At 44.1% G+C, this 24,076-nt stretch overlaps 1 protein-coding gene across 2 annotated transcripts in view; it reads left to right on the forward strand.

The window, feature by feature from the left end:
• The first annotated feature begins 8,878 nt into the window (after positions 1–8,878).
• SLC11A2 (solute carrier family 11 member 2) overlaps positions 8,879–24,076 on the forward strand; it is a 36,903-nt gene continuing 21,705 nt past the window's right edge. The window contains exons 1-5 of one of the 2 annotated variants that reach the window (XM_032646213.1): positions 8,879–8,974; positions 20,933–21,004; positions 22,477–22,628; positions 23,186–23,311; positions 23,746–23,865. In XM_032646213.1, the coding sequence (XP_032502104.1) occupies positions 20,971–21,004; positions 22,477–22,628; positions 23,186–23,311; positions 23,746–23,865 (432 nt within the window). In that variant the 5' untranslated portion in view covers positions 8,879–8,974; positions 20,933–20,970. The remainder of the gene's footprint in view (positions 8,975–20,932; positions 21,005–22,476; positions 22,629–23,185; positions 23,312–23,745; positions 23,866–24,076) is intronic. The other variant, XM_032646212.1, reaches the window with a different exon arrangement.

The following is a 24,076-nucleotide window of genomic DNA, read 5'->3' on the forward strand; positions in this document are numbered from 1 at the left end:
GTGTCTAAACAGTATCTGGCACATAGTAGATCCTCAATGCTGTATGAAATGAATGCAATCAAATGAAATGGAACAAACATCTGTGTTTGTGTGTCCTTTTTCTAATGTTGTATGGTGACATTAAATAGAAGAGACTGAGATGTCTTTCTAAACTAACCCTATTCAGCTTTGGAAACTTGGTCATTCTGAATCTCTGACCCCACCTCTTGAGAAGACTCCTCACCGATCTCTTTTTCAGTCCAGGTGACTCACCCTCTAACTCCAAGGGTCAGCTCGTGTCCCAGGCACCCCTGGCCACTATTTTTGGTTTGAGACTCGGCTCGTAACCCAAGCTAGGTGTCAGACAGAGCCCTGAGATTTTTGCTGGAACAATAGGGGAAAAGATACTCTGCCTGCTAGTGGGGAGGATTCCATCAAGCCCAGAGCAGATGGTGGCCGTCATCCCACCATGCAGGCGGAACCTGTCTGAGAATAAAACCACCCTGGGACTGAAGTAGAGCCCAGAGTGAGAGGGAGGAAGAAAGAAAGAGACAAGTGGACAGCAGCTTGGTTGATATTATCTAAGTCCCCAGATGAAGCCCTGCCCAAAGCTAGCTATACCATTGGGTTACGTGAGTGATTCAGTTTGCTTTGAACACAATCATTCTGAATTGGGTTTCTATCACTAGTAATCAAAAAACAAAACAAAGGAATTCCCTGTGATCCAGTGGTTAGGACTCGGCACTCTCACTACCAGGCCCGGGTTTGATCCCTAGTCAGGGAACTAATATCCCGCAAGCTGTGAGGAGTGGCCAAAAAAAAAAAAAAAAAATTATGGGACTTACCTGGTGGCGCAGTGGTTAAGAATCCTCCTGCCAATGCAGGGGACACGGGTTGGATCCCTGGTCTGGGAAGATCCCACATGCTGTGGAGCAATTAAGCTCGAGCGCCACAACTACTGAGCCTGCGCTCTAGAGCCCACGAGCCACAACTACTGAAGCCCGCGCGCCTAGAGCCCGTGCTCCGCAACAAGAGAAGCTACCACAATGAGAAGCCCGCACACCACACCAAAGAGTAGCCCCCACTTGCTGCAACTAGAGAAAGCCCGTGCGCAGCAATGAAGACCCAATGCAGCCAAAAAAGAAAAAAGGAAAGAAAATCATGTCTAATGCACATTTAGCTGTACTACATCAATTTTCACTTGTTTACTAAATGACACAAGCAGGTTTTTACTTAAAACTTTTGACATTTATATAGCTTACAAAATAATCTTGTATATATGTATCACATATATTTTTTAAATTGTATTTATTTATTTATTTTAACATCTTTATTGGAGTATAATTGCTTTACAATGGTGTGTTAGTTTCTGCTGTATAACAAAGTGAGTCAGCTATACGTATACATATATCCCCATATCCCCTCCCTCTTGTGTCTCCCTCCCACCCTCCCTATCCCACCCCTCTAGGTGGTTGTATCACTTAATTTTAATATGAGTATGTGAGGTACGATATATTCTTTTAGTAGGCTAAACTGAAGCTCAGAGAAATCAAGCAATTTATCCAACAACACACAGCTAATAAATAGCAGAGCAAGAACTCTAAGTAGTTATTTGGCTCTAAGTTCAAAGCCTAGTCTGTGGCTCTTCAGCTGCTTTCTTAAGTATCTGTAGAGTTTCTTCCTGATTTTTTTTTTTTTCTCTTAATAGAAGAGAAACTCTCTTAAAGACAGGACCTTGCTCCTTGCCTTGAGTCTTTTAATCCCTAGGGCAGCTCCCTGGAATGAGCGGGGCTCAGTGTAGAGGGTTGGCTCTCACAGATTGCAAGGGTAGAGTTTGCCAGGTCTGTTTTCTCATCAAGGAGCTTGTAATCAGCTGGCTGAAATAATGCATATGTATTACAGTGGTGTTTTTCCACCTTTTTTAGACTACTACAGTAAGAAATAAATACTACATCAACCCAGTACACACACATTATTAAAATAAAGTGTCACAAAATAATACCTACCTTAGTACTTGTGACAGTCTCTGCCATTTCCTATTCCATTTTTTTAAAATTCTGATTGTGATGCACTAAATTGATTTCATAGTCCAATCACGTATTGAGGCCCAGTTTGAAAAGCACTGTTATAGATCACATATATATATAAAGTCAAATCCAAGCCGAAGTTCAATATTTCAAATGCTTGTTAAGTACTAATGATGTAATAGGTGCAGTAAATGATATAAAATTAATGTACAGCTGTCTTTATGAGGATCACAACTTAGTGGCAGAAATTAGAGAATAAACAAATAATTAGTAAAAGAAAAAATATGAGCCAAAAAAAGCACAAAGATTCAGGAGCAGAAGAGGTCACATCCCATGAGAATCAGGAAAGGCTTTAAGGGGTGGGTGGCATTTGAGTTAGGTCTTGAAAAATGGACAGGATTTCAATACTCGAAGTGTGGGTGGAGGTAACAGTAGGAGCCAAGGCACAGGGTCAGGCAAGTCCAGGTTGTGTTCAGGATGGAGAGAATATGAAATTCAACTGGAATGAAGGGTTTACGTGGTGGAGAGATGGTGAGGTGGAAAGAAGGCTGGAACCATGGTGTGGGGAACCTTGAATGTCAGATGAAAAATCTATTCTGTATTTAAATTTGATAATGTGGGCATTAACACTCAGTTAATGTGCGGTCTCTTCCCCTTCCTTCTCCTTCTCTGTAGGCAGTAGGGAGCCTTTGGAAGTTTCTAAGTGGGGAAGAGAAAAGATCAGGAGGATCTTGAGGTTGTTGAGGTCAGAGGAGTGGAAGCCTAAGCAGGAAGGTGACAGCTGAAATAGAAAGACAGGGACAACTGACCTTGTGCAGATAGGCTATAGTCATGGCATTGTTTGGTGAGAGGGAGGATGAGGAATCCATGAGAACTTTCCATTTTCAAGCCCCAGAAACTGCAAATATAGGCAGATTGTAAGAACAGGATGGTCTGAGTAGAGAGGAGGATAGTTTGGGATACAGCAATGTTGACTTTCCAGCTGGATATCCGGGAAGAGAGACAAAATGGCAGCTGTAGCTCGGGGAAAGAGGCTACAGAGAGTAGCCCTCAAGACTCATCCTCAGGTAGGTGAAATGGTGCTGGGGCTGTGAAGGGATGCTGCCAGCTTTGGAGTCCTCCCTGAGGATACAGGAGTGAACAGGACAGAGTCCTGGCCCTCAAAGAGGATTAGAGACAAACAGCCAAAGCAATTCCATGGGATAGTGCTACGGGAAAGGGAAGAATACACTATAGGGTGTCACAGAAGACATACCTCACTCAGATATTGGGATCACAGAGGCCTTTTTGGAGGAAGGAACATCTAAAGTGAGACATCAGTGGTGAGTAGGAGTTAGCTAGATGAAGGATGGGCAGAGCAAGAATGTTGCAGCATAGGCACAATATGTGAAAAGACAGGAAGGGAAAAGAGAACGTTGGTGCATTTGGGGAACAAAAAATATGGCGAGCATCCTTATGAGGCTGGTATTGTACCCAGTTCAGATAAAGAAATGGAACACAAAGATTTAATAATTTACCCATGGTTTCTCAGTTGGCTTGACCTGGAATCCAGGTCTATTTTACCCTTAAGAGGCTGTTCTTTTTACTCTAACCTGTCCCATGAATGTCTCTAATGCTGAGTGGGTCCCCAGTATTATTACGTTGAAACTGCAGACAGATTGTTTCGAATTAGAAGACGACAAAGGAGTGAACCTAAGGAATGCCTACATGTAAGGAGTAGGAGGAAGAAAAGGGCAATTCAAACGACCCAAAGAACGACCCAAAGGGCACAGTGTGATGGAAGCCGAAGAAAGAGTTGTAAGTGGAATGGTAGCACCTTTCAAATATGGAGAAAGTTGAAGAGTTCGTGGGTTCTGACTCTACTTGGCAATGATGATCTCAATTAGCTAACGAGAAAGTAATTTCTAGGGTGGATCACAAAATGGTGGAAAAATGAGTGTTAAGGAAGTAGAGGAATGCAGATCACTTTTTCAGACACATTAATTTCCGGATACAGAAAGTAGTAGGATGGGAAGCCAACTCCAAGATGGAGGCAGTATGTTTATTAGGAAGTGATCTTGGGATAGACACTAAGGGAAGGGAAGGAAGCAGTCTGCACAGGAGAAGTTGAGCTGTGACATAGGATAAAGGCTTAGCCAACCTTCAGAGCTGTCCCCGGTTGGGGTGAGAGGGATGAATCTTTACATTCCCACATAGATCAGTCATTTGATGTGGGCTGCCTGAGAAAGGGGCCTGACGTGAGGCCTGAGGCCAGCAGCATCCCCACTCCAAACAGGGGTAATAAGTCCTTCTTTCTCAAAGGGGATCCTTCCTGTGCTTTCCAGCATTATCACAGGGAAGAATATTTTCAGGATAGATGAAGACTCAATTTTGGAAATAGAAACATGAATATAAACAGATATAGCCTAGTTATTTGTCTTCATTGCCTGACAGCCAGAACATATTAAAAAATGGGATAATATATTTATGGAACACCTCCTATGTATCTGGCCTTTGTTAGCACCTGGTGTACAAAGATAAGATAATCGCCCCTATTGAGAAGTTCACATTTTAGTGGGAGAAGAAAGCACACAAATATTAACCCACTAAGGGGCTGTGCTTATCTTATTTGTGTTGTATCTGTACCACCCATCCTCTGCCTGGTGTGTAGTTATTTTCAATAAATATATTCAGAATGAGTTGGGGCTACAGTAGAGTAAGGAGTGTTTGAGTAGCAGACAGAATGTAGAGCTAATTCTGCCTGGAGGAGTCAGGGAATGCTCCAACACGGGGATATTTTAGTGGAAGCTATAACAACAGCAGTAACTACAACAATAATGAGTTTTCCAGGTAAGGAAGGTATATGGCTGTTAGCGTAACTGACGCCATCTTGGCCCTTACAGTTCCTCTTGTCCTTCCCCTGACCCAACCCAGGACTGTACTGTGCCGTGAATCACTTCTCTGTTACCAAGTGGTTTGTAGTTAATAGATATTGTTTAATAACCATTAGGACCAGGTGGCCCTGATGCTCTGTTGGTCCCCAAACAATGATGACAACCTTCGCTGATGTGTTCCCTCGAGACTTGTTACCCATTCATAAATCTTGGCTTAGGAGTGCACATCCTGTTTCGAGCACCTACCCCCATACCCTAGGTTAACTGTAAAATTGTCCCAATGGCCCTTCGGTGGTGTGGAGCGCAGTTGCGAATGCCTCTGGATCATTATTTGCCCAATCCCACCCTGTGAGTAAGTTACCATATAATAAACTGATCCATTGCTTATATGGAGCTGCTTGCCTTGCTTTTCTGTCTCGAGGTGCTTTCTCAGTTTGATGGGCACTTTTTGTTGCCTGCGTCCTCCAACAGAAAGGGAGGGTTGGAAGGAGTTAATTTCAGACAGTTGTTTCAGGGGAAACAAAAGCATGAAAAAGAATACTTGGAGAATGGATGGGAGGTGAGTATGGGAGGAAAAGTCTCCTATTTAAATAAAGAGCACACATGATGCAGATACATATTAACATCTATTTAGAAATCAGTTGGCTATCGTGGTAATGTGGAATGCTCAGTGAATTTACATTAATAGGATTTTATAAAAGAGATCATTTCCAAGCTAGAGATTTGAATGGAAGGGAATTGTTTTAGGTGTGTAAGATGGAGGCATTATGGTATGGTAGTTGGAGTGCTGGCTCTTGCATCTAACAAATTTGTGTTCAAAGCCTGGCTCTATCACTAACTTGCTGTGTGTCTTTAGGCAAGTTACTTAACCTCCCTCAGACTCAGGTTCCTAATATGCAAAATAAAGATTACAGTTCTTGCCTCACAAATTTATTGCGAGGATTAATTCCTGTTTATAACGTGTTAAATATGGGGTTTGATACATAAAAAGAATTCCATTAATGTTGTCAGTTACTATAAGTGAACAGTGGGGACCTAGTAGGAAAGAGTGGAGTGTGTAAGTTGGGAGCAATTCCTGAGGCAATAGGGGGGGCTATGGTAGAGTCTCATTGTAAAATGCATCCCTATTTTGGAAGTCCTAAACCAAAATAGGGCCTTTTCCTGCAACAGGTTAGTTCATGGGTGATTTCATATTTCTTCTTTTTTTCTTCTACTTTCCCATGAAGGGGAACAAATTGAGCCCCAATCTAAGGCAGTTTCTTTTTGTTTTTATTTTTTGCGATACGCGGGCCTCTCACTGTTGTGGCCTCTCCCGTTGCGGAGCACAGGCTCCGGACACGCAGGCTCAGTGGCCATGGCTCACAGGCCCAGCCGCTCTGCGGCACGTGGTATTCTCCCGGACCGGGGCACGAACCCGTGTCCCCTGCAGTGGCAGGCGGACACTCAACCACTGCGCCACCAGGGATGCCCTCTAAGGCAGTTTTGCCTTAGGGAACTTGTCTGCTGTAGAACAAGGACAAAGAGATAGGTCAAGTTGTAATGAGATGACTTTTAGTACTTGAATGAAGAGATCTTCGTCTTGGGTCGAGGACAGAAGATCCATAGTTCCTTCTACTGACTCTATGGCTGTTCTGTGTAGGCACTAGAGCCTCTTGCTAGAAGATGGATATGAATTGATTGCTGCTTTTCTTTCTTTTCCATTCTAACGTAATTTTTTCTATCACATTTATTGCATATGTTTTTTAAGCAGATTTTCCTTAAAACTACCAGAAAACTTCCTGAAGCCAGCAAGGTCTTCCTTCCAGTATCCCACCCATTCTCCTCACCCCACTCCAATGCCTCTCCTTTCCAGCTTTGCCTCCAGCTGGTGTACTAAACTATATTTGTCTGAGGCAAATTCCACGCCCCCCACCCCTTTTTTTTTTCCAGCTCCTCTCTTCCTGGATTGAGAAATCCTGGCTTGCTCTGGATTTTTTTTTTTTTTGTCAGTCTCAGGTGTTTTTTCTTTTTCCCTTTGACGTCAGGAACAGAGTCCTGGGTTTGTGTGGCTTTGTTGTCCACCTGTGTATCACTGATTGACCAGGCTGATGCCAGCGGGTCCTTCCGATCCCAAGGGACGGACTGGGTGGCATTTTCACCCATACTCTGAGACTGCCTATAATTGCATTGGTGCTGCACATACCTATGTGGAAAATATCTGGACTGTCAGGCTTGGGGTTAATTGGTTTCAGCTTACGTCTCAGGGGAGCAGAGTCCTAGTGCATATGCAGCCCTCGTTCAAGTGCCCAAACCAGCTTCCCTCCAAGGGGGTTGGCGTCCTGAAGGAAAGCAATTCCTTTTTCTCCACCCCTTTCAACCACTGGCACACACAGGCCTGCCTCTAGCTCCTGTGAAATGAGACAGAGATGAAATCTTAGAATAAAAGTTTTCAAATGCAATTCATTGTTCATCAATACCCAGGAGTGGCAGGTATATATGCTTCCCTTTTCATGACAGGTCAAAGATGAAATTTGATTTGCTTTGAAGGGTGTGGTTTGCTTCTTGAAATTCCGTGCGGTGTCTATAACGATGTGCTGCCCAGAGCAGCCTAAAGTGCCCTTATCTAACCAAGGGGAGGCACATTTGTCTGCATATATAGAGGCAGGAGACAGGAGCCAGCACTGGGGAAGGTTAAACCCCGCCTACACAATGAAGAAACAGCTTAAGAAGGAGGCAGCTCCACACATTGAGCTAAGTAAGTAGCCAGCAAGTAAGTATGCAACAGCCCAGGGAAGTTGCCCACCTGAGCAGACCTGGAACGAGAGAAGGATGGTTCCAGCCATTTTATTTTCTAGTTGAAGTAGTAGTTCCCAAAGGAAAGGTTCTGGTCTGGAGGGACTTCATCAAGCCTTTCTGAAACTCCCCATATGTGCTGTAGAGAGATTCTCAGAACTAATTTGTGCATTTTCTTTTCTCTCTAGGAGAGATTCTGTATGGAAACTAGCCTGTACCAGATAACTGATGATGCTCAGCCCAGTTTTTTTGGGTCCTTGAATTTGTTTTTACTTTGTACTTTATTTGGATTTTCCTTTTTGCAGTTTACTCTCCTTTCCTCTTCTCTTGGACTCTTTTACCAACTAATAAAAATTTCTCCTAGCAGTTTTTACAGGAAGAAAGATGTTGGAGGGGTTTATGCTTTTCCTCTCTAGGCCTATGACTTGGTTAGATAAGCTTGGTTACCTTTAATGAAAGCAGTTATGGGGGCGATGGGGGGCGCGGGGAGAGGGGTGTCTAAGAATGTTTCTGGTAGCTCTAAACGACAATGTAGAAAATTAGGGTGGCTAGTCAGACTATTTTCTCCACTCTAAAGCACCACAAGTCTGGTCATCATCTTCAGAGAAAGACTCTGGGATGTGAGATTGAAACTGCGGATGGAGTGGGGCTACTTTTGGGTAGATGGAGAATAAAGTTTGGGGGAAGAAGCGAGGCAGCTGCGTAGGAGAGCGGGAAAAATTCATTACCAAAGCTTGGGAACAGGGCAACTGATGCAGCCGAAATGGCTGCACTAGCTGATGTTTCGCGGTTCCTCCCAGGTGTGGGGTGCTGTTGGTGGGGCAGCAGATACTATGATGTGGCTCTGGGGGCGAGAGGAAATGGTCCTGCCAGGTGGCTATACCTTGTAGGATGGAGCTGTATCTCTCACAGAGCCGCGTCTCGGAAGAAATGATCTTGATTTCCAGGACCTAACGTGAGGCCGCGGCGAACTACAGCAGGAAACTTACGTGTCTGCAGGTTGCCAGGGGGCTGGAAGACTCCAACCCACACTGTGGGTTGGACCAGCGCGAGCACTAGCTCTGCAGGAGACAGCTCCCTCCCGGGCCGCCGTGGCCCCGCCTCCAGCGTGACCTAGGGAGGGCGGAGCCCCGGAATTTGCCGTCGGCCCGCCTTGCTCGCCGGCAGCCGAGGGGAATACGGAGAATCCAGCCAATAGGGAGGTGCAGCTGCGGTCCTGTCGGCCAATCGCGGGGCGTGTAGGGGGTAGGCTGGCGTGGCGCTGGTTCCCGGGGTATGGAGCCTCTGGCGCGGGGACAGACTTGTCAGGTGGTTGCAGAGCCGGTAAGGTGGGGTACAGGGCAGGTCAGAGGTCACGCGGGCGCCCGGCTTTCCCCGGGTTCCCCGGATGGAGGGCTGCCCTGGGAGCTGGCGCCGGGGCCAGAATGGGGCATGCGGGGCGCCGAGCGGGGCTGCGAGGGGCGGCACGGGCTGTGAGGGCCTGGGCGCGGGTTCCAGATGGAGCCGCATTATTCGAAGGAAGACCGAGAGGAGGGCGCCGGGAGCGGGGGGCGGGAAGGAAACGCCAGAGGTTGCAGCGGCCTCACCCCTTTCCCTTCGCGGCCTAAGAGAAATGGCCGAACCCCCGGCCGGACCAGCCGCGGGGCCGGGACCCGTGATCGACGGTGCGCTGACCCCGTTTCACGCCGCGGAAGAGGCCGACGGGGCAAGGTCCCCGCGGCCGCCTTCTTATCTGCGGAGACCTGGCGCCCCGTCTGCTCCCTGGGCTTCCCTTCGCCCCACTTCAACAAAAGAATTCATTTTACTGCAGCCGACATCCAGGGAGCGCCTTCGTGTGAGGGGCCTGGGCAGGCCGCTGAGTACTTGTGTGTAGATTGGTTTTAGGGCTGTTTGTGCAGCCTCCAGGCTCCAGGCACCTTTGCAGGGGGCATTATTGTGCACGGTATGTGAGTGGGGTGGCAGCTCTCCATCTGTTTGGTTTCATATGTCCCTGCTTTTAAAGCTATGCTAATATTTTTGATGTTACGCCTTTGGGTTCCTTTTCACTTGGTTTCCCCAAATTCCCTTCATATATCAGATTATTTCAAAGAGCATCATTGGGGGAGAAGTTGGGGAACCTGGGCTTGGAATTTCCTGTGTGTCAAGTGAAGATACTCTCATATCGTGCACTGCTTTCAAAGGAGCGTTATGAAGTTAAGGGAATGTGACATCTCTTTAAAGTGAAAAGCAAAAGCAAAAATTATATGGAAGGGGAGGCAAGAGGAGATGGGTTTCCAGAGGTCATAATTCTAGTGAATATTGGTGAAACCAGGGGACACTGTGTTTCTACCTTGACTCCAGTGGAATCTGAACCCCAACTAGTTTGCAGCACTTCTTGGCTCTGTAAACCTTTGAGCAAGGTGCTTCTTTGTTCTTTTGTTTCCACATACTTAAAATGGGGATTGATAATATCAATCTTAAAGAGTTGATGGTGAGTATTAAATGTGTTAATATTCTTAAAGTGCTTAGAACAATTCCTGGCATTTAAGAGTTTTATTATTACCTACAAGTGCCTTCTTCCCCCTAAAAGATTCCACACTAAAAGAATTCTGACCTTATTACTTATCCTTCTTCAAAATCCTGTGAGCCTATTGCCAGTGAACCCTTAGGCCTGTTTTCCATCCACGTCATTCATGATCTGAGGCTATAGTATAGTTACGTGTGACTAGAGGTCTTCTGCTGGGTGTTTATCATTAAATAAGGTTGGAAACTTCCTCTATACAGTACTGGGTCTGTCCATGATAGCTGTGTTGGGTAAATGAAAACTTCTTTGACGGTTTAGTTTTTCATTGGATGATATTTCATTTACAGTCTTGGCCTAGACACAGTTTTTTTTGGACCCAATACCAAAAAGGCCATGATTACAGCATTCTTGGTTTCTCATGTTTCCCGGATGGCTGGGACTTGGGCGGGGAATTTCTGGGCAGCCTGGCAGCACTTCTGGTAGCGAATGGGGAAGCTTCTAATCTTCCCCATTCTAATTCTAATTCTAATCTAATCTTCCTCTACTGTTAGGAAATCAGCGGTGATCCCTTGGAATACTCCACAGAGCTCCTAAGCAGCTTTGGTTCAGTTTTGACTCAGTGAAGTGAAGGTTAGAGGTTAGAGAGTCGTATCTATTGATACAAAGCAGCATCTTTTCTACTTGACTTATAGTGCTAAGAGCTTGGGTGGGTGCTGTGGAATCAAAGACATCTTTATTCCCTGTTTCCTTACTGTGTATGTCTGCTGCCATACTTATGCCCTTTCTGTGAGCTTAAAAGTCCCTCTCAGATTCTCTTGGTACTGTCCGGAAGGCTCTAATGGAAGACTTTTTGTCTTCCAGTTCTTCCCTTCCAAGAAAGCTGCTGTTTATATAGGTAACATTACTGGGAACTAATCACAAAATGAGAAACTTTGAGTTTACTAAAAAGAATATCGCTTACTGCACAGTCTGCTGGCCCAGTTTGACTGAAGTACACATAGTGTGAGTTTAGTTATTTAGCTTTGGAGTAAGACAGTTTAGTACTTGTATAAGGTTGAAAGTTGGATGTTGGCTTGGTGAGAGTGGAGGACAGTGTCTTTGTGAAACCTCTGTGCTTTAATAAGGACAGGGAGTGAAACCTTTAAAGAGTTGAGTGTTTGAGGCAGAAAGGGAAGCCTTTTGCCTTAATATTGTTGTCATCTTTATTATGTGAGTCCCTCTGGTTTTAATAAAATATTTTGGAAAAGAAGAGTCAGGGAGTATTTGTACCGAATGTAAGGAGTTAGAAGTCCTAGATCCTTGTTGTCTCACCCATCCGATGCCATTTATTCTTTTGATAATTTAACAGACATGTATTGAACAATTAACATTTATTGGCCCCTGGAGACACAAAGACAAGGCCTCCAGGTATCATCAGGAATATCATGGATATAATAAAACAACAATGTATTATGAACTATAATAACATCAGAATGGAATATAAAACAGTTGGCCAGGGATGATAAATATATATTTATTGTCTAATTCCTCTTCCACTTTTAAAAAAATTAATTTATTTATGGCTGCATTGGGTCTTCGTTGCTACGCGCAGGCTTTCTCTAGTTGTGGCGAGCGGGGGCTAGGCTTCGTGTGGTGCGCAGGCTTGTCATTGCGGTGGCTTCTCTTGTTGTGGAGCATGGGCTCTAGGTGCGTGGGCTTCAGTAGTTGTGGCATGTGGGCTCAGTAGTTGTGTCTTGCGGGCTCTAGAGCTCAGGCTCAGTAGTGGTGGCACACAGGCTTAGGTGCTCCGAGGCATGTGGGATCTTCCCAGACCATGGCTTGAACCTGGGTCTTCTGCACTGGCAGGCAGATTTTTTAACCATTGCACCACCAGGGAAGTCTTCCACTTTTAATTTAAGGTCAGAGTAACTTACATTTTTTAGTGTAAGGACCAGTTCCCAGTAAAGACTTAAATTAGGAAATTAGGGTTCTCAGGCTTGTCTTTGTGCTTATTGCTAGTAGGTCATCTTGTGTGGGTTATTTTTGTTTTGGTCCCACTTATCACTAACAATCAAGTGTCTATTAAAATTCCTAGGTAATGAAAGGAGGCTACAAATTAACTATTGAACTTGTAGCAGTTTCCAAAGAGCAGAAGGAGGCATGTATGAGGCTGGAGAATCTTATATGTATTGTCTGTCTTTACAGACAGTTTTTCTTTGCTTTAAGCAAAGAAACATTGAGGAAGATATGTACTTAAAATTGTTAAGGTCAGTCTGCATTGGGGGGCCAGTATCTGTCATTGGAATAAATAAGTTGAATGTAATCTAATAATAATCTTTCTTCACATTTGCTAGAGGACAGCTACTTAAGCAAGTATAAGGGCAAAGCACTTTTTTTCTGAGGCAAGAAGTGGGTATAGACTGATTTAATAGACTTTCTTACTTCATTGTAAAGAGGTCTTTGAAATTTTCACAGAGCTTGGAGTTGTGTTCCAGGGTAAATGTGTCACGCCAGGAGGCCAGGTTGGGCAGTGAAAGGGAAATGCAGTGCTGTAAACTTCAGGTTGGGAGGAAATCGGGGGAAGCCTCACACTGTGAGAGTCGGGAGGAACAAAGACCAAGTTATAGTTTCTGGAAGTAAGATATTAGTGACCCTGACGTGTGAGCAGTCAAGGAGATTTGAAGCTGGCTAAGCCTCAGAGCTCTGAGCAGAGAAAGTGAAGAGCTCTATTTAACGGGTATTAATTGGGCCCTTGTAATTCTGAAGTCTCTGGTTGATGGGTGATATTTTTGTCTAAAAGTTCAGTACTTCTTGACAGCCTGGCCACGTTTCTCCCCACTGTTATCGCCTTTGACACCCAGGCAGCCGGTTTTATTATCAACTGTACTCTTCCTCCCCTTATCTTACCCCCTCTCTCTTCTTGCTGCTTAAGATTTTCTCTTTCTCTTCTTTCTTTATCATTAGATGTTCTCCATGTCAGGTTTTCCTTTCAACCATCAAACAGATTTTCAAAAGTCTAACTCAGGTGGAAGTAGCAAACTGGATGCTGAGTTGAAAATTGTAGTTCTCTGGTAGACTAAGGGAGATGTCTCCAATTTTGAGATTATTACTATGGAATACAAAGTCAGTAACATGAACAGTCTGTCTCAGTGGTCATTGTGCCAGAGAGAGAGAGAGAGAGAGGGGATCTGATGTGTGTTAAAGCACATTGTACGATAGCAACACTGTTTGTACTTTATGAACTGGGTGTGCTTGTGTGACTTTCAGCTTACCGAAATATTACTCACTTAGGTAGAGGGGATTAGAGTTTCCAGGCCTTTTTCTTAAACTAAAGGGGATTAGAGTTTCTAGGCCTTTTTCTTAAACTAACACCAGAGGGGCTTTTCGCTTTGTTCTTATGTCAGGAAGTAGATGTAATCTGTCTCCAACCGTTTTTTCATTTTGTCATTTTATATCAAATTCATTTTAATGAGAGAAAAATAGGATTATTTTTTATTCAAATTGAAAAATAATTCCAAACTTCACATCCTCAATTATAATTTAGAAATTCACATGGCTTTTCTAAGCTGTTTCTCTCCCATCATCCCCAGTGGGGGCAAATTGAGTTTTGGAATTAATTAGATGTATATCCTGATGGAAAGACTCGGAAATTGGTGCTTCTTTATTGACCTGGAATGGAAAAACAGAGGAAGTAATAATTTCTCATTTTAAAAAATGGCTAGTAATATTCCTTATTAAAATACGTAGGGTTCAGACAGCAGTTAGATCTGTTTGAACCACTGAATATTTCAATTTTGTTGACTCCCAGTCATCAGGGGCAGGAACTCACCTTCATGAAGAACATCTTGCACAGCATAGATGTTAGATGAACAGTCATGATTTAGTAGGAATATCAAGTGCTTTAGCCTTAAAAGTAGACCTTTAGAGAAAAGGGAATTTTAGAAGGATCTGGAAATCTTTACATTTTCTTCAAAACAAATGGAATTGTTTTTTTATCACAGCTCCTTTTTATTCTCTAATAAACAACTCGGGGATCACTTTTTAAAGCCTGTACATCTGGCAGTTTCCACTTTGTCACCAGCATGGCACTGAACGTTGGCTGAGGAAACATCAACAGGGAGAAGAGATGGCTTTGGCAGCAACTTTAAACATTCCTGTTAACATTTTTTTTTTTTTTTTTTTTGCGGTGCACGGGCCGCTCACTGTTGCGGCCTATCCCGTTGAGGAGCACAGGCTCCGGACGCGCAGGCTCAGCGGCCATGGCTCACGGGCCCAGCCGCTCTGCGGCATGTGGGATCTTCCCGGACCGGGGCACGAACCCATGTCCCCTGCATCGGCAGGCAGACTCTCAACCACTGCGCCACCAGGGAAGCCCTTCCTGTTCACATTAATCAATTGATTCCATGCACACTTTTCTAGTTGCCTCTGTGAAACTTCTTTGACTATTTAATGTTGTCTCTGATTTTATTTATACAAGGTGGGGGGAGGAAAAAAGGGGAGAGGAATTAGAGGACTGTTCAAAGACATTCCTCTCCGAAACTTAAAATTAATTTTAGGGAGACCTTTGCAACAATGAACGCAGTTCTAAAATCAGTGAAATGGTTTGTGGTGCCTTTGCTCTCTGTAGAAGAATTTTATAAGAAAAAAATTAATTTAAATTCAAACTTTTTTTTAACCATAGGGGGAAAACGTTTAAGTTGAAGTTATATATGTACTTTAATACTCAGTGTTTCATACTTTCTTGGTGGCAATTTTTTTTTTTTTTTTTGCCGGCACGCGGGCCTCTCACTGTTGTGGCCTCTCCCGTTGCGGAGCACAGGCTCCGGACGCACAGACTCAGCGGCCATGGCTCACGGGCCCAGCCGCTCTGCGGCATGTGGGATCTTCCCAGACCGGGGCACGAACCCGTGTCCCCTGCATCGGCAGGCGGACTCTCAACCACCGCGCCACCAGGGAAGTACTCTTGGTGGCAATTTTAAAAACTGATTTGGGCTATCCAAATTGTTCTTCTAGAGTTCTTGTAAATGATAAGAGAACACATGGAATTATTATTAATTAAATGTTCGGCATTTATTATAGCTAGTATGTGTTTGGGGCGGTATAATTGTTTATTTTGATATAATTTCAGACTTACAGACGAGTTGCAAGAATAGTATTAGGGAATAAATGCTTTCAGGATAGGGTGATATGATAGTAGTAAGCAGCAGGTGCTTTGGGGGAACATGAAAGAGGGCCGTTTAACCCAAATTAGGGAGTCAGGAAACACTTTCCTGAGGAGAATTTTTCTAATTCTTTGCATTCAGGTGAAACTTCCAAATCACAATTTCAGAGCTTGGTTGTTTGCACACTGAGTCAAAGTAGTAGTAAGTTAAGCTTGAGGCCATATATGCCTGCTAACCAGACGGCTTCAGATCTCTGATTGTGCATTGTGAAGCTTTATCAGAGAGAACTGGTAAGTCCCTGAAGTGTTCATTGAGAAACTGAACGTCCCTGAGGTGTTCATTGAGAAACTGAGTAAACCTATGTGACCTTTATGGTTTTTTTTTTTTTGCGTTATGCGGGCCTCTCACTGTTGTGGCCTCTCTCATTGCGGAGCACAGGCTCCGGACGCGCAGGCTCAGCGGCCATGGCTCACGGGCCCAGCCGCTCCGCGGCATGTGGGATCTTCCCGGACCGGGGCACAAACCCGTGTCCCCTGCATCGGCAGGCGGACTCTCAACCACTGCGCCACCAGGGAAGCCCTGTGACCTTTATGTTTTAAAAAAATAAACAATACAGGTACATGGTAAAAAAAATTTTTTTTAAGTGCAAACCGTATACAGTGTATATTCAGTGAGAGGTCTTCCTTTTGCCTGACCTCTTTTGTGCTCCCCCACTGCTTCCTCTTAGGGACGGCAATACCAGTTTTTGGCATGTCCTTTGGATATCGTCTGTACATGTATGTGTGTATTCTCTCTCTCTCTCTCTCTCTTTTGCTACATAAATGATAGCATGCTGTTCTATAAACTGGGGTTTTTTTTATTTATTTATTTATTTATTTTTTTTTTGCGGTACGCGGGCCTCTCACCGCTGTGGCCTCTGCCGTCGTGAAGCACAGGCTCCGGACGCGCACACTCAGCGGCCATGGCTCACGGGCCCAGCCGCTCCGCGGCACGTGGGATCTCCCCCGGCCGGGGCACGAACCCGTGTCCCCTGCATCGGCAGGCGGACTCTCAACCACTGCGCCACCAGGGAAGCCCTATAAACTGGGTTTTTAACTTCACAGTATATCTTGGAGATTGTTTCCTATTAATCCATTTAGATCTGCCTTATTTATGGCCTTCCATCCTATAAATGTACTAGGTTGTTTCAGTCTTTTTACACTACAAACAGTGCTGTGGGAAATATTCTTGCACATACTTCCTGTGGGACTGTTTCTTTAGTATGCATTCTTAGAAATGGAATTGCTGCGTCAAAGGATATGTAGGCTTTTGACATTTAGACAGAAAATGTAATTAGCATTCTTATCTTGTAAAATAGTCTTATAACTTTTGATAAGGAATCAGGTAAAATAGTTATTACATTGAACCATGAGTGCCATTTTTTTCCTGCTGTCGATTGCTGTTCGAGAGGAGGAAACTTACTGGCTTTAAGAAAAGGTGACAGTGGTTGGGGGTGAGCTAGAATATCAAAGCAGTGTTAATCATAGTTATCAGAGTACTGCTGGGTTGATTCTTGTTGCTTATATCTCCACTTGATCTTTTTCTTTGTTTTAAATTTTCTTTTTATTTATTTATTTTTGGCTGCATTGGGTCTTTGTTGCTGCATGTGGGCTTTCTCTAGTTGGGGCAAGCAGGGGCTACTCTTCGTTGCTGCGTGCAGGCTTATTGTGGTGGCTTCTCCTGTTGCGGAGCGTGGGCTCTAGGCGCGCGGGCTTCAGTAGTTGTGGCACTCAAGCTCAGTAGCTGTGGCTCGAGGGCTCAAGAGTGGAGGCTCAGTAGTTGTGGCGCACGGGCTTAGCTGCTCCGTAGCCTGTGGGATCTTCCCAGACCAGGGCTCGAACCCGTGTCCCCTGCACTGGCAGGCAGATTCTTAACCACTGCTCCACCGGGTCAGCCCGATCTTTTTCTTTTCTTTTTTTTTTTTTGTGGTACACAGGCCTCTCACCGTTGTGGCCTCTCCCGTTGCGGAGCACAAGCTCCGGACGTGCAGGCCCAGCGACCATGGTTCACGGGCCTAGCCGCTCTGCGGCATGTGGGATCTTCCCGGACCGGGGCACGAACCCCTGTACCCTGCATCAGCAGGCGGACTCTCAACCACTGCGCCACCAGGGAAGCCCCGATCTTTTTCTTAATGTAATTAAATGACTGAAATGACCTGGTGGTATGGTCCTAGAGAGCAAAACTGTCTTACTCTTAACTTACTGCTTCCTTATGGGTGTTAAATTTTCATGGAGACTTAAATACTGTGCAGCACACCAAGCATACTGACCCTCTATTCCCTGCCCTAGTTATATTCTCTGGACACTATAAACAGTGGAGTTTATAGGTTGTTGACTCAATGTTTTGATGAGAAAGTTGGAATCTAGGGAATTCCCTGGCGGCCCAGTGGTTAGGACTCGGTGCTTTCAGTGCCGGGGCCCTGGTTTGATCACTGGTCAGGGAACTAAGATCCTGCAAGCCGAGAGGTGCTGCCAAAAAAAAAAAAAAAAATGTTGGAATCTAGAATCATTTCCTCTCTTGGAATAATATATTTCTGAGACTTCACAGAGAAAACCAGACTTCTTGTATTTTATCGGCTCTGTAAGTAATTATGGGAGTAATCACTTAAAATACTAATAGTAATTATTAAAAATTTTATCTTGAGATATTTCTGTTTAAAATTATTTAACACCTTTTCACATTTCAGACTTGGGGAAAAACACACTACTATCTCAATTTGTTTTTTTTTTTAAAAAGAAATTATTTATTTATTTATTTATGGCTGCGTTGGGTCTTCATTGCTGCACGCGGGCGTTCTCTAGTTGTGGCGAGCGGGGGCTACACTTTGTTGCACCGCGCAGGCTTCTCATTGCGGTGGCATCTCTTGTTGTGGAGCACGGGCTCTAGGCGCGCGGGCTTCAGTAGTTGTGGCATGCGGGCTCAGTAGTTGTGGCTCACGGGCTCTAGAGTACGGGCTTATTAGTTGTGGCACATGGTTAGTTGCTCTGCGGCACTTGGGATCTTCCCAGACCAGGGCTCAAAACCCGTGTCCCCTGCATTGGCAGGAGGATTCTTAACCACTGTGCCACCAGGGAAGTCCTACTTTTTAAATATAAGTTTTAAAGGCCTGTTTTGGATAGGAATCTTACTCACATGTGTTAAACACTTCTGTGCCTTCTGAAACAGGACATCAGTCATCAGTACAAAAGTAATCTAATTGAATCGGTTCTTCGTGAGTAGGACTGCAATTAGAAACTTGAGTTATTCTTAATAATAATATAATGTTAGTATTCTTTTAAAAGAATAACCACTGTTAATGCTTTTTTGCACTTCTTCCTATTTTAATTAATTAATTTATTTATTGGCTGCAATGTGCGGCTTATAGGATCTCAGTTCCCCAACCAGGGGTTGAACCCGGGCCACAGCAGTGAAAGCCTAGGATCCTAACCACTAGGCCACCAGAGGACTCCCAATAATAATATTCTTTTTTTTGGCGGGGACCGGGGGAAGATGGTGCTCTGTGTGGCTTGTGGGATCTTATTTCCCTGACCAGGGATCGAACTTGCACCCTTGGCAGTGAAAGCATGGAGTCCTAACCATTGGACCACCAGGGAATTCCCAATAATATATATATATTTTAAAATATTTACTTATTTATTTGGCTATGCTGGGTCTTAGTTGCAGCATGTGGGATCTTTTTTTTTTTTTTTTTTTTTGTGGCACGCGGGCCTCTCACTGATGTGGCCTCTCCCGTTGCGGAGCACAGGCTCTGGATGGGCAGGCTCAGCGGCCATGGCTCACGGGCCCAGCCGCTCCGCAGCATGTGGGACCTTCTCGGACTGGGGCACGAACCCGTGTCCCCTGCATCGGCAGGCGGACTCTCAACCACTGCGCCACCAGGGAAGCCCATGTGGGATCTTTTAGTTGCGGCATGCGAGATCTAGTTCCCTGACCAGGGATCGAACACAGGCCCCCTGCGTTGGGAGCGTGTAGTCTTAACCATTGGACCACCAGGGAAGTCTTCCCAGTAATATTCTTCATAATAATGTTCTCAGAGCTGATTGAAGTATAAGGAAGTTGCATCATATCAAATAGCCCAAGACTTTCCCTGTAAGAGCCATAGTCCCAGATCTGATTTGTGGTTTCCAGTTTATTGTGTGTTATCCTGGCTTCTTAGAATTATATATAAAATAAAAGTAAAAAGGCTCTGAGTGGGGCCTAGGAGCTGTGCTGTGATTGGAATCCAAGTGGCACCGCTACTGAGTGGTCGGATGTGTAAATCCCATTTAGGTGAGGTGCTATTGTAACTGGCTGAAAGAGGGGTTGGATTTAGTCAGCAGTTTTGGGATCTGTTGGCGAAACCATCTGGTGGCTCAAACTCTGATAGGAAGGACGTTACCATTGTTCATTATAACAAGATACTTGATATTGGTGACTATAGACATGAAAGATTATGTTTTCCAAATTAGCAAGTGGTGATATGTTTTACATTCCAGAAGATAGATGAAACCTAAAACCCCCTTCAGGTCTTCATTCTGTAATTTTGCAAAATATGTATAGAATATGTTGATAGACTATCAAAGAAAGTAGAGCACTGTTCAAATAGGGGCAATAAAGGTACAATAGTGGGAAAAGACTATTTAATTAGTAAAAGTTAGCTAAGGGGAGGCTTCATCACTTTTTCAGTAGGATAGTTGTTATTGGAATCTAAGCGGGGGCAGTTAACAATTAATACTGCTTACCTTTCCCTTTCTAAATTTGGAATCAACTGAGAAATAGATTCCTTAATCAGTAGATCAAAATTTTACAAAATCAGCCTTATTGGTGGGGTTGACTGGAGAATATGCCATAGATCTGTGGCCCAATGGGCTTACTAATACCCCCTGCCCCCCAGTTAAACTTAACCCAATAGGATGCTGGACATCTGGGATACCCCCTTACCCCAGCCCCGCCTCAGGCTGCGTATTGCTGAGGGAGAGAAGTGCAGGCATGCTGCCTTGTCCTCCTGGTGCCTCAGCTCTCATTAGTTTCTTCTCCCAGTTGTTGAAGTGTTGGGGAATGAGACCTGAAACCTTACAGCTGAAGTCTCTCTTCAGGGAAATGTGAGGCTGGGAAATAGTGACCCCTCTACTTCTACTACCAGTGTGCTGGTGAGGTGCTTCCCCCTTTCCAGAAAATTGAAACATGAGCTTGAATTGTTAGTTAGATCAAAGAGAGTTATAGATCTCTGTCCTTAAAAACTCATCAAAATGGGGGGGGTGTCAGTCTTTTAAATATTTGGGTTAATCTGGAGGCAGAGACTGGGTAATTGCCTAGCAGCCTCTCTGTGGATGCTTATTAAAAACTATTTGCCCACTTCCCTGAAATACCTTTTGCTTCAGTTTGGTTTTGAAGTCTTGCCAGCAAAAACATGATTAAGACTTTTACATTTTTTATTAAATATCTCTTAATCATATTCTGAAAACTGTAATTATTTTCAAGGTTATCTAATTCAGTAGAGCAGTTATTCTTTTAACATTGTAAGGGTTCAGTCATACAGAGTAACAGAACGCTGGTTCTGAACTTGTTGGTTTTAGTTTGTTCTTGCTAATTCCTCTCCCTCTCTTTTCTCCTTTCCAGAATCTTATTCTAAGAACTCAGACACTCAGGTATCCACCATGGTGTTGGGTCCTGAGCAGAAGACGCCAGATGGTAATTTACAGCTTTGTGTTATTGTCTAATTTTTATTTGGAATTAGGCTTAAGCCAGTAACAGAAATTTACCATATTGTCCTTCTTGTCTTCTGTTCCAACAAAAATTGTCCCCACCTCCTCTCCCCCAGCCAACAATATCATCATGGAGACCTGCTCCATTCAGAGGTCACCACCTGGTAACTTAGGCTGTAAATGAAAATGGATTTATAACCACAGAGACTTGCCTCATATCTTACTTCCAGTTCTGAGATGAGCCAAGATTAGCTACAAGTTTGGTTTCTATAGCAGTAATGCTTGTAAAGGCAGTATTATTTGCAGACCTGGCATAAAAACTTCTAGAGTGCTTTGTCTGCTCATGGCAGTTCAGATATGCATGGAACAGTAAAATACTGAGCCAGCACCTAATAGTGTATTTAATGAGACTTCTTATGTGCTTTGACTAATTCTTCCTGATTCTAAATTTCTCCTTTAGAATTTCCATTCCTTTTCTGTATATTTCCTCCTCAGTTCAGTGTCACTTAAGGTGAAGTGGGTCAGTTCCCTATAGAAAGAAAGCTTTTGTTTTTCTGATTGGATGTTGCAAAGGTTCCTTGGAAACCTTGAGATTAGAGCTTTGTGGTTAAAAATAGCCATTTGAAGGCTACAGCAAACTGGGCTTTGTATTAGCCCTTTTCTCCCAGACCCTCCCCCTCCCTGCTTTTAAAATTAACTGCAAAATGTAGGATTTAAGGAAACACTGATGATTAATCTGAGATGAGCCCTCCTATCAGGAGGGTGATACCTCCCCTCCCAAGCTTTTTGCTGCAGGCCTTAGTCAGGAGGGTTCCTGTTTGGTGGTTTCCCTGCAGCTTCAGATTTTAGCCGGAAATGTGGCAGGAGTTTGCAATTTACACATTTTTGGAGAAGGCTGATGGAGGTATAATGGCCAAGGATGATTCTTTGAGTACGTCCTAACCAAATAATGGGGGGCAGGGAGGAGGAGAGAGGGGAGGGTCCCACTAGACTGACCTATTTCCTTCTAAAAGTTAGGATTTTAGGTTACCAGTGGGACTGGTCTGGGGATGTTATTCAATACATTGAGCCCTAGACATCACTGTTTTTAGAAGAAAATGAAATGATTCTAAAAATTGGCAAGTGGGGATAGAAGTGTGAAAGTAGGGGGAAACCATTGTGGGATTCATGCTGAAAACTGATGTAGAGCTGAGTGACAGGGGAACAGGGGTGAGAGGGAGCTTTTTTATCATAAGCGTTTTTGTACTTCTCAAATTTCCAGTCATGTGAACATATTGCCTATTCAAAAATTAATCTATTAAAAATATAAATAAAAATAAAGTACTAGAAATTGAGATAGAGTCAGGTTCATCTTGTGCATTTAGGTATTAAAAAAATTTAATATCAGCATTTCTAAGGATGAGCTGTTAGTGTATTTTGTTCACTTTAATTCATTTCTTCTCAAACCTGTTAATTCAGAAGATGCTTCTGGAGACCATGGGGATTCTGCCAGTCTTGGGGCCATCAACCCTGCCTACAGTAACTCCTCTCTTCCACAGTCCCCCGGGGGGCACTCAGAGGACCCTTTCACCACGTACTTCGATGAGAAGATCGCCATTCCTGAGGAGGAGGTTAGTGACAGGTCCTTGGAGGAAAGCATTATTATCTAGGGACAACCTATGAGTGGCAAGTCTGCTGGACAACTCCAGACCAACAGCTTCAGGTCTAATTCTGGCACGCAATCGCTGAAGACTGAATTTTTGTAATCAGGGTAAACAGAAACTGATAAGGAAACTGAGGGCCTTGAAAAACCCGTTGCCAAGTTGGACTAGTGAGCATTTTTTCACCAAGAAAGTATGAATTCCATGTTCCCTTTTTTACAGTGCCTTTTGTCCTATTTGGGTAGTGGTTGTGCACAGAGGTACTGATATTATTGCTTGGGTTTTAGAATGAAAGGCTGTTGGAAAGAGCAGGTAAGAGAAGGCCTCTTACTTGGACAGAGAGGTGGCCAGCTTATCGATGAGAAGTGGATAAGGTGGACGTGAAACTTGGGCAGACCCAGTATCCAACTTCCTAAATGTTCTTATGAAGCTAATATTGCTGCTTTATATGTGACAAAATAATAGATAAATTAGATCAGCAGTTTGGAGGTGATAATCATTTTGATCTGTTTTCCTCTCTTGTACAGTACTCTTGTTTTAGCTTTCGTAAACTCTGGGCTTTCACGGGACCGGGATTTCTTATGAGCATTGCCTACCTGGATCCAGGAAACATTGAATCTGATTTGCAGTCTGGAGCAGTGGCTGGATTTAAGGTGAACATCGAGTCCTACCCCTTTCCCGTTTAAACACACATAGCACACCACATCCTTTTCCTCTACTCTTTCTGTTGGATATGAACCTCAGCGGCTACATGCTGATACTTGATTGGCTGTGACACTTAAGCGAAAAGTACCTTTCCATCTGTTTTTAAATTTTATTTTATCCACATAGATGGTTTTTAATTTTATTTTACCCACATAGTTTCCTTGAACACAGGAGAAACAGCAGATGGGAGAAACTAAGGCTCAGAAAGGTGCAAGGTGACCTAGAAGGTTCTGTGCAGAACAGGATGCGGGACTCAGGTCATTGGATTCCTGACCAGGGCTCTTTCCTGAACCTAGTGTTTCCCATTCACATTGCCGAACAACCAAACAAAAAAATCGCAGTTATCTAATGAGTGTAATGGTGGGATTTTGTTCTTCTCTAGTTGCTCTGGGTTCTTCTGATGGCCACCATCGTGGGGCTCCTGCTCCAGCGCCTTGCAGCTAGACTGGGAGTGGTCACTGGGCTGCATCTTGCTGAAATGTGTCACCGTCAGTATCCCAGGGTGAGCAGTGTTTGTCTGTTACTCATATCATAGGTGACTCTGTGTCTGGCAACCTGTGCTGGCCCCCTTGTATACTGAAATAGTGGAGGATGTAGGGATCCATGGCCCTGAGGACTGGGAATCCCAAGGGAAATTCTATAGCCCCTCTCGCGGCTGACCCATGTTTCTGTGCTCCTTCAAAATCTAACATGAGATTCACATTTCCCAGAAA

This window comes from Phocoena sinus, chromosome 10, assembly GCF_008692025.1.
Source record: "Phocoena sinus isolate mPhoSin1 chromosome 10, mPhoSin1.pri, whole genome shotgun sequence".
Lineage (NCBI taxonomy): Eukaryota > Metazoa > Chordata > Mammalia > Artiodactyla > Phocoenidae > Phocoena > Phocoena sinus.